This window comes from Coregonus lavaretus (genome assembly GCF_964263955.1).
Source record: "Coregonus lavaretus genome assembly, chromosome: 27".
Taxonomy (NCBI): domain Eukaryota; kingdom Metazoa; phylum Chordata; class Actinopteri; order Salmoniformes; family Salmonidae; genus Coregonus; species Coregonus lavaretus.
Window position 1 is genome coordinate 35,770,237 of NC_140014.1, and position 16,475 is coordinate 35,786,711.

At 44.0% G+C, this 16,475-nt stretch overlaps 1 protein-coding gene across 4 annotated transcripts in view; it reads right to left on the reverse strand.

Moving 5' to 3' along the window:
* Positions 1–15,833, reverse strand: part of LOC311103180 (gephyrin-like) — a 97,141-nt gene extending 81,308 nt beyond the window's left edge. For all 4 annotated transcript variants that reach the window (XM_084144733.1, XM_084144730.1, XM_084144732.1 and 1 more), the window contains exon 1: positions 15,757–15,833. In XM_084144733.1, the coding sequence (XP_084000859.1) occupies positions 15,757–15,820 (64 nt within the window). In that variant the 5' untranslated portion in view covers positions 15,821–15,833. The remainder of the gene's footprint in view (positions 1–15,756) is intronic.
* Positions 15,834–16,475: the final 642 nt, after the last annotated feature.

The window sequence follows — 16,475 nt, forward strand, 5'->3', positions numbered from 1 at the left end:
GTAATGCATACTTATTTGCATACATTTTGGGGGGAGTTTTTTTTCTATAAGCTATTACAACAACTAAGTGTAAAATGTAGGTCCTTAAATTACAAATAAGTGCTTGAAAAAGTCCTTGAATTTTACATGCCAATGTCTGTATGAACGCTGTATATGCTACTTGCTCAGCCCACAAATGAAAGACAAAATCACATGCTATTGAAATTATGCATGTATCATTCACTTTCCTGTCAGATCTTGACCCTGGACAGTATTTTTTTCATTCGAGCCAGTAGCTTTCATTTGGCACTGGCCCAATGAGCTACTGGCATATATTTACCCGAATTTCGAGCCCTGTGGTGTGCGTAGGGGCTATATGTCTCCCACTTTGTGTAGCCTAAACGTTTTCATGTATACTGAACAAAAATATAAACGCAACAATTAACGATTTTACTGAGTTACAGTTCATACAAGGAAATCAGTCAATTGAAATAAATTAATTAGGCCCTAATCTATGGATTTCACATGACTGGGCAGGGGCACAGCCATGGGTGGGCCTGGGAGGGCATAGGCCCACCAACTTGGGAGCCAGGCCCAGCCAATCAGAAGGAGTTTTTCCCCACAAAAGTGCTTTATTACAGACAGAAATACTCCTCAGTTTCATCAGCTGTCCGGGTGGCTGGTCTCAGACGATCACGCAGGTGAAGAAGCCAGATGTGAAGGTCCTGGGCTGGCGTGGTTACACGTGGTTTGCGGTTGTGAGGCCGGTTGGATGTACTGCCATATTCTTTAAAACGATGGAGGCGGATTATGGTAGAGAAATTAACATTAAATTCTCTGGCATCAGCTCTGGTGGACATTCTTACAGTCAACATGCCAATTGCACATTCCCTCAAAACTTGAGATATCTGTGGCATTGTGTTGTGTGACAACTGCACATTTTAGAGTGGCCTTTTATTGTCCCCAGCACAAGGTGCACCTGTGTGATCATGCTGTTTAATCAGCTTCTTGATATGCCACACCTGTCAGGTGGATGAATTATCTTGGCAAAGGAGAAATGCTCACTAACAGGGATGTAAACAAATTTGTGCACAAAATTTGAGAGATGTTTTTTTATGCATATGGAAAATGTATGGGGTCTTTTATTTCCGCTCATGAGACATGGGACCAACACTTTACATATATTTTTTTGTTCAGTATAGATGGAAGGCAATTAAAAGGTAAATGAAATGTAGCTTATGCCTACCTTGCAGAATCATGATTATTTGCATCAATCCAGTGGCCATTTAACTCCATCACAAGGGCACTACAGAAACACCTCTAGACAAACATAACTGTCTGGCTGGTGCACATCTGAATTAAAGGGTAACTACACAAAAAAATCTAAATGTAGCAGATTTTTCCCAGAACTAACAAATGGTCCTCTGATGTGGTTTAACCATTGTTGTTGACTTAGAACATCCAATTTTGTTTTGTTTTTATTAAAAAAGTGTAATTTTGAGAGCAAAACCCTGAATAAACTGGATCAGTCCTTCTCCCCACCTTTTTGTTGTTTTTTGGTTTCAAGTATAGTTTTTTCAAATTCTGCCCACTAGAGGATTTTGCTGAAAAGAACACATGGTACTTTAAAATCTGAAATAAATACATTTTGCACTTTATTTTTGCCTTTTGTCATTATTATCCTGGTTCTGTGTGGAATGCAGGCACATTATGGGACACAGGCCAGGTCATTATCAATTCTCATTTTGGTTTTATAAAAATAAATTGGTGCAACCAAATCATGTGCTGGTGCCACCAACTGAAAAAGTGTAGAACCCTGCAAAGTCTCTGCAGCATCAAGTCAGAAGGAAACATAATCTCCTTAACTACAGTGTCCAGCTCAGTGCTCAACTCCTGAATGCCATAGTTAGCGGCTCAAAGAGATACTGGACTCTCACCACATTAGTCATGTTAAATGAAAAACTCATTATATACAGTACAACTAAAGCCTATCTGACTGACTGTGACCTCGTCCTACTTCCCCCATCCATAACGCCATTGTTGTGACGTTTAGTAATAATAATAAACAGTGGCTTTACTAAGCTGTGTGTGTGTGTGTGTGTGTGTGTGTGTGTGTGTGTGCGTGCGTGCGTGTGTGTCAGGGTGATTCAAAGCAGAGGAATGAAGCAACAGAGAACAACAGGAGAAAAAGGCCAGAGTTAAAAAGGGCTGCCTCGCTCTTTACAGCAATTAACCACACTCACTCACTCACTAGTCTGATCAATAAGAGCAGAGTCAGAGTAGACTGGCATCATGGGGTGGAGAAGACAGACCAGTGGGTAAGGTGGCAGACTGGCATCATGGGGTGGAGAAGACAGACCAGTGGGTAAGGTGGCAGACGGGCATCATGGGGTGGAGAAGACAGACCAGTGGGTAAGGTGGCAGACTGGCATCATGGGGTGGAGAAGACAGACCAGTGGGTAAGGTGGCAGACTGGCATCATGGGGTGGAGAAGACAGACCAGTGGGTAAGGTGGCAGACGGGCATCATGGGGTGGAGAAGACAGACCAGTGGGTAAGGTGGCAGACTGGCATCATGGGGTGGAGAAGACAGACCAGTGGGTAAGGTGGCAGACTGGCATCATGGGGTGGAGAAGACAGACCAGTGGGTAAGGTGGCAGACGGGCATCATGGGGTGGAGAAGACAGACCAGTGGGTAAGGTGGCAGACTGGCATCATGGGGTGGAGAAGACAGACCAGTGGGTAAGGTGGCAGACTGGCATCATGGGGTGGAGAAGACAGACCAGTGGGTAAGGTGGCAGACTGGCATCATGGGGTGGAGAAGACAGACCAGTGGGTAAGGTGGCAGACTGGCATCATGGGGTGGAGAAGACAGACCAGTGGGTAAGGTGGCAGACTGGCATCATGGGATGGAGAAGACAGACCAGTGGGTAAGGTGGCAGACTGGCATCATGGGGTGGAGAAGACAGACCAGTGGGTAAGGTGGCAGACTGGCATCATGGGGTGGAGAAGACAGACCAGTGGGTAAGGTGGCAGACTGGCATCATGGGATGGAGAAGACAGACCAGTGGGTAAGGTGGCAGACTGGCATCATGGGGTGGAGAAGACAGACCAGTGGGTAAGGTGGCAGACTGGCATCATGGGGTGGAGAAGACAGACCAGTGGGTAAGGTGGCAGACTGGCATCATGGGGTGGAGAAGACAGACCAGTGGGTAAGGTGGCTTTCTATCCTTCTTTCCTTGCTTAAATCGTTCCTTCCCTCTTCCCTCCTCCCCTCCTCCCTCCCACGTGCTGAAGTCACAGAGAGGAGTATGACTCATTACTACTCAACACACTGAATCACAATTAAATAATTTGCACACTCCATCCACCACATCCTCCCTCCCACGTACACACGTACACACGCACACACGCACGCACACACGCACACACGCACACACTTCCTGTATGGAGAGAAGTCAGCTCATTGGGTTGGAGGATGTAGATTAAGGCTGGCTGAGGATTTTGACCCTGATGCTCTTTTTATTGTTTCTCTCTGTCCTCACTGGGCTCAGGGAGAGTGCTGCAGTCTTCCTCTGCAAACCGCTGTCACTGTGTGTGTGTGTGTGTGTGTGTGTGTGTGTAACCTACGAGGCCAGAGCTGCCACCCTGCTGTCGAGAGAGAGCACAAGAGAGGGAGGGAGCGAGAAATAGAGAGAGGAAGAAAGAGAGAGAGAGAAAGGGGGGAGAGAGAGAGAGAGAGAGAGAAAGAGGGGGAGAGAGAGAGAGAGATAAAGAGGGGGAGAGAGAGGGGAAAAGAGAGAAACAGAAAGAAAGAGATAGCATGTCTCCATACATGCACATCGTTACAACACTGTATATAGCCATAATGACATTTGAAATGTCTCTATTCCTCTGGAACTGGAGTGTAATGTCTACTGTTCATTTTATATTGTTTATTTCACTTTTGTTTATTATCTACTTCACTTGCTTTGGTAATGTTAAGATACGTTTCCCATTACAATAAAGCCCTTTGAATTGAATAAAGAGAGAGAGCGAGAAATAGAGAGATTGTGTAGGGAGGGAGGGAGGCAGGCAAGGAGGGAGGCAGAGCGGAGGGAGGCAGAGCAGAGGCACTCACGCGATAGCGTGCGCATGATCCAGCACAGCTCCATTCACATCCTAATGGACTTATCACACCTCTGATCCATCCCCCGCCCGCTCGCTCCCAGGAGCCAAGGGGACGCTCTTACTCCCTCTCTCTTTCTCCCTATCAGTCTCTCTCTCTCTCCTTCACTCTCTTGCGCTCTTCCTCTCTCTATCACTCAGTCAGGAACTCCACCAGGGCAGGGGAGATGGAAGACGGGAGCCTGCAAGGGCCAGACTCCAGTACTCAACCTCTCACACACACACACTGCACCACAAAGTAGTGACCACTCTGGACAGCAGATATGTACAGTACTACTGATAGGCTGTATGCCAATGAAACTTCATTCAGAGTTGTGTGTGTGTGTGTGTGTGTGTGTGTGTGTGTGTGTGTGTGTGTGTGTGTCACATGCTCACTCTATCAATCAGTCACAAAGATTTGATTCAGATCATATTCCTACCGTAGCAGAGTACGGAGACATGCTATTTATCCCCAAAGACATGTGTCTGTGAAAGCTCACACTCAGCACTACAGAGACACTCAAAGCTGGCCCCAGGGGGCATTCTAGAACATCTTCCAACCACCAACACAAACACTGATGTAGCACTGAGCGTCTGTATGTCTGTAGGGCCATAGAGCTAGTATCCAGGCATGCATGCAGACAGACAGACAGGGCCAGCGAAGAGTAACTCTAAGTGCTCTAAAATACTATCATGTCATGAAGAGATGCTCTGTGGCATTATACATGTATGAATGAAAAAGCATTGTCCGACCCCATGGGCACTGCAGACTGAATCCCACCCTACTGCAGCATACACTTGATAGCATACCAGCACAGTCAGAACCCTTGGGAGCCACAGGCCAGGGCCAGGCATGTTAGGGTCTCAGCCAGTCTGACAGTCAGGCTACAAGCCCATGCAGCTCCTCCAGCTCTCTGGGAGCTCATTACGTTTGACTAATGGTCACAGCAACACCAGTACCCCATATCCCTCTCCACCCCCCCATACAGTAAGTCCCCCAGCCAGCTGTGTCTATTCCCAGTTAAGGCAAGTCTCTCTCTATACGGAACAGCACAGGGGCTGGGACCAGACGCTATGGACTCAGGTGAGCTGCAGGCAGCATTTACATTTTACTCATTTAGCAGATGCTCTTATCCAGAGCGACTTACAGGAGCAATTAGGGTTGTTAAGTGCCTTGCTCAAGTGCACAATGACAGATTTCTCACCTAGTCGGCTCTGGGATTCGAACCAGCAACCGGTTAAGAGCGCAGGTTACTGGCCCAACCCTCTTAACTGCTAGTCTTCTAAAGGGAAGATAGACCAACCAAGGCACCCAGCAGCCAACACAAGACCAACATTAATCCATAGAAGCATGATCAGTGAGCTTCAATCCAATGAAAGATAGGCTATAAAAATGCCCCACCAGATGGAAATGAAAACTATAGGTGATGTGTTGTTGTGTGGATGTATCAGAGTGTGGCAAACCTCACTTCACTTCAAACATTGATCAAATAGAGCTAGGCCACAGTAGGCTTTATGACAAAGCACTACTATATAATGCTTCTTCAGGAGGCCCCCTGGTACTATTGACTGACCTTAGTGACAAAACAATATGCCATCAGATCCTGTTAGACCATGTAAGGTTGATGTAAGGTTGGTTGACTCCCGGTAAAACTCACTGTAGTGTGGGACTTGGCAGTAATGGAGGCAACTCGGTGACACAGCTCTCTGTAATTCCTAAAAGGCTGGCATCATCAAATCAAAGTTTATTGGTCGCGTAAACAGTTTAGCAGACGTAATAGCGGGTGCAGCGAAATTCTTATGTTACTAACTCCTAACAATGCAGTAAAATGTCAAACAAGTATACAAATAATCAAAAATGTAAAAAGAAAAAATAATAATATTGAAATGTCGGAACATTTAACAACCCAAATAACACTCTATACGTATATACATCGGATTAATTTACATAAGATATACTAACAATGATATGTACAGCAGTAGATATATTAGAGTGAGCTATGTCAAGAATCCAATACAGTGTAACTAAAATGCAAAGTAGTAGAAATTTTAGAATGAACGAGAATGCAGTATTTAAATACACAGTACAAATGCCATGGCAAAATGATTAGAATTGTTGGAAATTTGCTTCCGGACCAATGTCCAGAATCTAAATATACTGTATATGAATGGTGTGTATAGACAGTATATGATTAGAAAAGGTGTGTACAGCAGTAGTTATATAGGATGAGCCAGGACTAGAATACAGTATATACAGTGCCTTCGGAAAGTATTCAGACACCTTGACTTTTTCCACATTTTGATAAGTTAGAGCCTTATTCTAAAATGGATTAAATTAAATAAAAAACTCTGCCATCTACACACAATAACCCCATAATCACAAAGCGAAAACACGTTTTTAGAAATGTTTGCAATTTTATAAAAAATCAAAAAAAGAAATACCTTATTTACATAAGTATTCAGACCCTTTGCTATGAGACTCGAAATTGAGCTCAGGTACATCCTGTTTCCATTGATCATCCTTGAGATATTTCTACAACTTCATTGGAGTCCACCTGTGGTAAATTCAATTGATTGGACATGATTTGGAAAGGCACACACCTGTCAATATAAGGTCCCACAGTTGACAGTACATGTCAGAGCAAAAACCAAGCTGTGAAGTCGAAGGAATTGTCCTTAGAGCTCCGAGACAGGATTGTATCGAGGCACAGATCTGGGGAAGGGTACCAAAACATTTCTGCATCATTGAAGGTCACCAAGAACACAGTGGCCTCCATTATTCTTAAAAATGGAAGAAGTTTGGAACCACCAAGACTCTTCCTAGAGCTGGCCGCCCGGCCAAACTGAGCAATCGGGGGAGAGGGGCCTTGGTCAAGGAGGTGACCAAGAACCCAATGGTCCCTCTGACAGAGCTCTAGAGTTCCTCTGTGGAGATGGGAGAACCTTCCAGAAGGACAACCATCTCTGCAGCACTCCACCAATCAGGCCTTTATGGTAGAGTGGCCATACGGAAGCCACTCCTCAGTAAAAGGCACATGACTGCCCGCTTGGAGTTTGCCAAAAGGCACCTAAAGACTCTCAGACCATGAGAAACAAGATTCTCTGGTCTGATGAAACCAAGATTGAACTCTTTGGCCTGAATGCCAAGCGTCACATCTGGAGGAAACCTGGCACCATCCCTACGGTGAAGCATGGTGGTGGCAACGTCATGCTGTGGGGATGTTTTTCAGCGGTAGAGACTGGGAGACTAGTCAGGATCGAGGCAAAGATGAACGGAGCAAAGTATAGAGAGATCCTTGATGAAAACCTGCTCCAGAACACTCAGGACCTCAGACTGAGGCGAAGGTTCACCTTCCACCAGGACAACAACCCTAAGCACACAGCCAAGACAACGCAGGAGTGGCTTCGGGACAAGTCTCTGAATGTCCTTGAGTGGCCCAGCCAGAGTCCGGACTTGAACCCGATCAAACATCTCTGGAGAGACCTGAAAATAGCTGTGCAGCAACGCTCCCCATCCAACCTGACAGAGCTTGAGAGGATCTGCAGAGAAGAATGGGAGAAACTCCCCAAATACAGGTGGGCCAAGCTTGTAGCGTCATACCCAAGAAAACTCGATGCTGTAATCACTGCCAAAGGTGCTTCAACAAAGTATTGAGTAAAAGGTCTGAATACTTATGTAAATATACATTTGCAAACACTTCTAAAAACGTGTTTTTACTTTGTCATTATGGGGTAGTGTGTGTAGATTGATGAGGCAAAACGTTTTTTAAATCAATTTTAGAATAAGGCTGTAACGTAACAAAATGTGGAAAAAGTAAAGGGGTCTGAATACTTTCCTAAGGCACTGTACATATAAAGTGGGTAAAACAGCATGTAAACATTATTAAAGTGACCAGTGTTCAATGTCTCTATGGGGCATGAGTTCCAGATTGAATTAGCTGCCTGCCGGTGTGCCTTCCTCCTCTGCCAGCCAGGGCTTATAGGTGTTACAGATACAACCCAACAAAGTTCTTTAGAGAGGTTTTACACAATAATTACAGATTTGTTGAGTGTCCAAACCGACAAGATGCCACACAGGTGTCACTATCAACATGTCCCCTCACCTCATCAACACGTTCAAACTGTCATTGCTGGCAGACAGACTTGGGTTGGTTGTTCAAGTTCATTTGTCTGAAAAGTTTCAACAGGCTAATAGTCTTTGCAAAAGGTTGAATACAGACAAAACCCTTCTGCTCTTTACACACATAGGAGATATGGTGATTTCTACACGCAACTGAGGCTGTTATGCAAAGGCAGTTTAGGGGGAGAGAAAGCAGAGCCTGAGTATGTAGCGTTGCCTTGCATGGCATAGCATCAGCAGCGTGGTTGGGATCAGTGCTTTGAACAGCACAGAGACAGGGGCTGTCAGGCAGACGCTCTACTCTGCTCTGACATGCTCTGCTCATCCTGGAAGAATCTTTGATGCCAGCCGCAGCTCCTTTAGATGGAAAGGTTTTTATTTTCTTTTTCTCACCCCAAGTTTTTCTTCTTCTTTTGTTTATCAAAGATAATACCGTCACAAAATTCGAAGTAACTCAGACACACTGCATCTTTACTCGCTGGACTATAGGAGGCTAGATGTAAAAGCTGACTGACAGACAGACAGACCGGCTGAACAGGACAGACAGATCGGACAGGACAGACAGACAGATCGGGTGATGCACAGATAAAAAGGACAAACCGACAGACAGACAGCAGACTGATCGGCTGGACAGGACAGACAGACAGACAGCACAATTTCTTAGGCTACTACTAAAAGTCCCATCACATACTGCATATCCCTAACCAACACAAACGAAACACACCACTCACCTCAGCTTAAACACACACACACAAGGACAATAGGCTCTATGCACGCATCACTTCCGCATTGGCGTAAGGATGCTTGGGCATTCCCGGTTACCGGAAAAAAACAGACAGTGACAGTAGACCGTTATGATGGCAGAGATGAAGTTTACAAGGTGTTTGCTGGAGTTGCCTAAAGTATCTGTTAATGATATACGGAGGGTCGTCCGGACATCCAGTACGACACCACGTAGCAAACTGGATAAAGGCTTCAAATTCTACGTTTCTTCTTTTCTTTGCAACTTTGAAGGTAATATGCTAACGCTAGGTAGCCTGAGCTAGAAGCCTTGCTTTGGCGTTTTAAGTCATGACTCCGTCCTGCTTCAGGTTAATCATGCTTTAAATAAAGTTTAATCATGTGTATATACCTCTCACTTCATGTGTTTGTACTTTTATGAAAGTATCAGGTAAAAACAGGGCTCCAAATGAGATCTCTGTGAGAGCCCACTGCTACCGCTCAATGAAGCAACCAAAGCCACCACACCAGCTGAGAGTAGGACTAGATTAAGTGACACGTTCAAAGTTCTGTTGAACTTGTTCAAGGTTCCGTTCAACACATGTTTTACTCGTTTAATGTTACCACAGCTTTGATTGCCATTGCTAAGAGAACACTTTAGAACTTTAGTGGTTTTCACGATAGCTGAACAGTGGTAGCCTAATACAGACCAGGGTAGCTGAGTGGGAATTGCCATGCTTTGTTGTTGGGTCTGTTGTAAACAAATTGGAGTTTGGTTTGAAATGTAAACAGTAATGAGATTACTACTTTTTCCTGACTTGATGACTGCAATGACAGTAACATATTCCACTCAGCTATTCTTCAAACTGCTGATGTTCTACTCAAAACGGTCCTGTCATCTTTACTTCTTTCTATAACATATGGCCCAACTTCCTTGCTTTTGTACTTGATGTTTCTACTTTTCAAGAGGAATTAGGAGCAACACCTTCACTCTACTGTTGTTATTGGTACTAGGCTACAATGTTGCACCACTCACCTACTGCTCTGCCAATACTGTTTGAAGGTAGGTAAATGGCACAAGACAATAGGTAAGTGGTGGGAGACAGTATAGCCAAGTGGTGCAAGACAGTAGGAAAGTGATGCAGAAAGCACAAAAGTGACAAGAGACAGTAAATAAGTTGCTTACACAAGTAAAAAGTAGAAAGAACAAGTTTTGCTCCTACTCCTGCTGCTGTAGACCCTCGTCTTTCAAAACCCATTAAATTATGCTTCTGTGTATTTCAGATGACATTGCGTGATTCACAGCCAGTTGTGCTTGTTAAAAGCTACTGTTCCTGGGTGTGGGATATGCAATCATTTGGTTGCGTTACTATATCAGACTGCCCATTACTCTGAATGTGGCGTGTCTGTCGTCCCTCCTGTACTTTCGTGCACTGAAACAGAGCAGAAGTGGCATAAACCACGAACAATGGTTTGTATCATTTCAATACCAGACAGTTGTGTCACATGCATACTAGCATCTCTCCTAATACCATCTCATAAATAAATAGGGAGTGAAGCCAGGACCTGTGGATGCCATGGTTGTAGTGAAGCCCAAACCAGATGCTACTCCGGCAAGCGGAATTAGGTATGCAGAGTCCAATTAAATAGGCAGACTACAATGTGTTGCGAAATAAATGTTATTAATCGCTGTTAGATTCTGGTGTATTTCCTAGTGAACCCTTTACTTTTCCTGATATTGTTATTCCAGATCTACACTTTACAAGGGCTACAGCGGTGAGCTACCAGACCCATCAACCCTCAACCCACTACCTGCCTATGCTGACATGTTACATTTCTATATGTTAAGTGTCCATACACAACATTAAATTGCAAGCATGTTAGCATCCTTATTGACAGTTATACAACATCTTAGAACATTTGGCACTAAGGTCAGGAACTGGACCATGCACACGTCAGTCCTTTTGCTTACTGCTCTTCTCACTATTTTAAAATACAATGAATGCGCTAGTAGATAGCCTAGATCTAGATAGTTTTAGATAGATACTTTACTCATCCCGAGGGAAATTCAAGGTTTCCAGTAGCTTACAACAACACACATCACACATGCAACATTTAAACAGATAATAATACTAATCATTGTTGACAGCTCAAATACAGAGGCCTATATATTAAACACATTGGACATTTTAATTTATCTTGTGAAAAACCTTATGTCATCATCAGATCCAGCAAACCGCTCCAAGCAGAACTTGCTGCTGATCGTTATCTCCTCAATTTGATTTCGGAGCCTTGCTATCTCTACACTAAGTTCTTCATTGTGGTCAAGGGACATATCCAGCGCAGCAGGTTCAGTACTGTTGCAGTAGTCATGGTCAGGACGACAGTCCAATTCCACAGACGGATCATTCATGGTTTCTGTGTTGGGACGCTCGGTCCTTTGCCAAACTCCGGGCCGCGGGGCTGGAAGACTGAAATTGTTCCATTGAAACAGCACTGGAACAGCTCCCTTCTTCAGACGTCTGCGCCCAGCTGGAGTCGGAGGCTCTATCACATCTTCACTTAGAAAGTGTTGGCTGCAGACTCGTGTGTTTGTTGTAAGAAAGTTGACTTGTCGAATGTTAATCACCCACCGTTTATGTAATTCACCGTCTTTGGGAAAAGTAAAAAAACTAACAGAAGAATTGCATCTGGCAGACACTGTACATTGTGGCACACAGCAGTGATGGCTGGAAGAGCTGTCATCCCGTTTTTGAAAGGACACTTTCGTACGTTTACACGTCATCGTGTTATACAGTGAGGGAAAAAAGTATTTGATCCCCTGCTGATTTTGTACGTTTGCCCACTGACAAAGAAATGATCAGTCTATAATTTTAATGGTAGGTTTATTTGAACAGTGAGAGACAGAATAACAACAACAAAAATCCTGAAAAACGCATGTCAAAAATGTTATAAATTGATTTGCATTTTAATGAGGGAAATAAGTATTTGACCCCCTCTCAATCAGAAAGATTTCTGGCTCCCAGGTGTCTTTTATACAGGTAACGAGCTGAGATTAGGAGCACACTCTTAAAGGGAGTGCTCCTAATCTCAGTTTGTTACCTGTATAAAAGACACCTGTCCACAGAAGCAATCAATCAATCAGATTCCAAACTCTCCACCATGGCTAAGACCAAAGAGCTCTCCAAGGATGTCAGGGACAAGATTGTAGACCTACACAAGGCTGGAATGGGCTACAAGACCATCGCCAAGCAGCTTGGTGAGAAGGTGACAACAGTTGGTGCGATTATTCGCAAATGGAAGAAACACAAAATAACTGTCAATCTCCATCGGCCTGGGGCTCCATGCAAGATCTCACCTCGTGGAGTTGCAATGATCATGAGAACGGTGAGGAATCAGCCCAGAACTACACGGGAGGATCTTGTCAATGATCTCAAGGCAGCTGGGACTATAGTCACCAAGAAAACAATTGGTAACACACTACGCCGTGAAGGACTGAAATCCTGCAGTGCCCGCAAGGTCCCCCTGCTCAAGAAAGCACATATACAGGGCCGTCTGAAGTTTGCCAATGAACATCTGAATGATTCAGAGGAGAACTGAGTGAAAGTGTTGTGGTCAGATAAAACCAAAATCAAGCTCTTTGGCATCAACTCAACTCGCCGTGTTTGGAGGAGGAGGAATGTTGCCTATGACCCCAAGAACACCATCCCCACCGTCAAACATGGAGGTGGAAACATTATGCTTTGGGGGTGTTTTTCTGCTAAGGGGACAGGACAACTTCACCGCATCAAAGGGACGATGGACGGGGCCATGTACCGTCAAATCTTGGGTGAGAACCTCCTTCCCTCAGCCAGGGCATTGAAAATGGGTCGTGGATGGGTATTCCAGTATGACAATGACCCAAAACACACAGTCAAGGCAACAAAGGAGTGGCTCAAGAAGAAGCACATTAAGGTCCTGGAGTAGCCTAGCCAATCTCCAGACCTTAATCCCATAGAAAATCTGTGGATGGAGCTGAAGGTTTGAGTTGCCAAACGTCAGCCTCGAAACCTTAATGACTTGGAGAAGATCTGCAAAGAGGAGTGGGACAAAATCCCTCCTGAGATGTGTGCAAACCTGGTGGCCAACTACAAGAAACGTCTGACCTCTGTGATTGCCAACAAGGGTTTTGCCACCAAGTACTAAGTCATGTTTTGGAGAGGCGTCAAATACTTATTTCCCTCATTAAAATGCAAATCAATTTATAACATTTTTAACATGCGTTTTTCTGGATTTTGTTGTTGTTATTCTGTCTCTCACTGTTCAAATAAACCTACCATTAAAATTATAGACTGATCATGTCTTTGTCAGTGGGCAAACGTACAAAATCAGCAGGGGATCAAATACTTTTTTCCCTCACTGTAAGTCAAGACGAAGTATTACAAGTAAAAACATTAACATAAACATTAAGATAAACAACAACAACGACGAAAATTAACCGTTTCGGATGTTTTTGACGACAAGCATTCAATGCTAGCATACGGTAGCACAGCATTCTACGATAACCGGAAGTTTACATCCATCCTGAGATTTAACCGGAAATAAGCCATGCTCGCCGGTGCATATCGCCTATTAGCATAGCTGCCACTACACACACACACACACACACACACACACACACACACACTTGACAAGGCTATTATCATAGCTGCCAGCCACTAGACACACAGCAGGAGTTGTGGTTTCACAACAACACAGGAGCTGTCTCTGGCACAGTTAAACACACTGATACTGTACTGTCTGGCTGGTAGGATATATGGTGCTTTTACCTGCCCAATACACACGGACGGGCCCAATAACACACGTACACACACTTTCAAATAATAAATCATAGTCATAGTAAATTCTTATTTTAAAACTCAGGCCGACTGTATATGTCTAATTGTGAACATCCAGTAGTCTCTAATATTGGTCCAGACTATACCAATACAGTAACTTCAGAAGCCCCGCCCACACACACAGTTCTGACAGGCTCAGTTAGCCTGTTATACAAAAGGGTGAGAAAATGTGTAGTCTGCCACTGAACCCTTCCATTGCATTTCCCAGTGAGAGGCTTCACAGAGGGATTCCTGACATCTCTGTTTGAGGAAAGAGAATACCGGAGAGCAGGCAGGACCGATGGCATTTAATGTTGGGAGAAAATAGCCCTTTTAGCTAAGAGCTGGTGTTCACCTCTTCAACTAGGCCTGTCTCTAGACACTATCACAATCATTCACATTAGTCATCATCAACAGTAAAATATTGACAGTAGTAGTCAAAGTAGTAGCCTATATTAGTATTTGCTATTTGCATACAAAATCCACAATCTTAATAGCTCATAATAACTGCTGGACTCATTGGACTGGCTGAAGGTCAAAGGTAAAACAAATGTATTTCTGTCTCCCTGAAGCAGACATGTTGGGAGGAACTGTACTCCAGGGGTTGGGGGGGGGAGAGGTGGGCAGCATTCAGGTTTGCTAATGGTCAAGCACTGTTAATTTGCCACAGATAAGCATCTGCTTCAGCGAGATGTCATCAATAAAGCTGAAGAACCCTTCTCGACTGACACAAGGTAGGAGGAGTACCTATGCCTAATGGTGAACGCAGGCAAAATAGTGGTAGAGTTACATGTCATTGGGAAAACCCCTATGCCCACCCATCGTATCACAATAAAAAAATTCCAGAGATATTGCTTGAACATACCTCTGCTCTGATACGCACCACATTTCAATGGACAGCTCCTACCCCGAATCTAGGGGGCGGGGTGGGGTCCTCGTGTGTGATAGGTCCTCCGCAGTAGTCAGATTGCTATGTCAAAACAGTGTGTGCCTGTCACGAAGCATGGCAGGCACGTCACTTCTGTGCACAGAGGCAGCAGAATGCCAATGTTGTCCAACGGAATCATCTTTTAGCTATTATTCTTGCCATAAAAAAAGGGTCCGGTGAGTGGGACAGGGATAGCGAGCTCACTAGCCAGATGCTTGCCTTGGATTTAAAAAAGCGATTATACTCCACGGCTGGGTATACGGACTACAGCTGCACCAAAATACAGCTCAATTTTGTCATGCATCCAAATTAAATATATTTCAACAGTCATCTGTATTGTTTAGTGCGGCTATATATAACTAGCAATCGGAATCAATCCGAATGAAAATTAAAATTACATCGCAACCTTCCCACACTAAAACTGATGCAATCTATCTGAAATAATCGGCTATTTTCCAAATGAATAGCAATAATAACTTAGCAAACAACATCACTTAATTCGGTAATAGTATAGTTTAGCAATCATGCTGAAAATAGGCTAATGTAAGAATGAATTCTCATTCATGCAGATCTCATATTCGAGTCCGTCTGACATAATCTGTCTCGTGCTGCTCTGCTTTGCCAGGCTAGCTGCTTTTAGTTTGCCTACAATACATTAATTATTCAAATCAAATAACTGTTTTCAACACAGCGAGAAAATGCTGCATGTTGCACCTTCATGGATATGTCGTGTATCTTGAGTATAAAACCACTGAAAGGATGAACATTTGAGAATATATACAGAGACAAACATCTGTAAATCACCAGCGGTACAGGAGTCGAGGAACACGGTCAAGCAGCGAGTAGAAGCAAGCTAAACGTTTGACAGGCTCGAGAAGCCGATGCAAGATAGCCACAGCTCAGCTAGCTAGCTTGCCACAACCAGGTGGAGAGCAAGACAGCACAAACAATCACATAAAATTAACACACAAGGTGGCAACAAACGTTTTAGACAGATTTGGAAATTACCCGTTAGAATTCCGACTCGTATTTGGTGGTCGTGGTTGGTTAAAATCATCCCTTCCGACGCCATGTTTCCCACCGCTCTCGCCAGTACTGAGGATCCAGAGATAATCGATGGCAGAGCGCAACGAACGAGGGGGAGTAGGAGGGTGGAGGAATAGCAGAGAATAAAAGGCAAAGTGAGAGAATTTACTCTGCCCAAAATCTGTCCTCGTGAGATAAGCCTTTTTTTGTATGGAGGTCTGTAAGAGTGTCGAATTACGCAAGGCTTATTTGATTTAATAGATGTTATGTAATGTTTAGGCTGTTACAAATGTACTGATATAAGTGAATGCACGTGGTATTCCGGTAACATTAAGAAAAACAACTTAGTTGTGCCTGTTGTTCATACACGTATCTGGCCTCGCATTGGCTAGAATGGTCCCACCTGATCTCGCCTGCCTTCCATCGTTGAGGACAATATTTCCATCGTCAGAGCGGTTACTCGAATATCTTGACAATATAATAGATCATCTTTGGGAATATATGGGAGCCAGGCTAGAGAAGCCAAGCTCAGATCATGCAGAAACACGATGTTCATAGACACATTTATATTTAGAATCAACCCACTGTTCTTTACTGTGCGTGGGCAGTCAGAAATGACTATTTGTACAGATATGTAAATGCATGCATTCTTATGGAAACCCTTACAAGTAGGCTGTATCCAAAATGGGAGGTGCTTACAG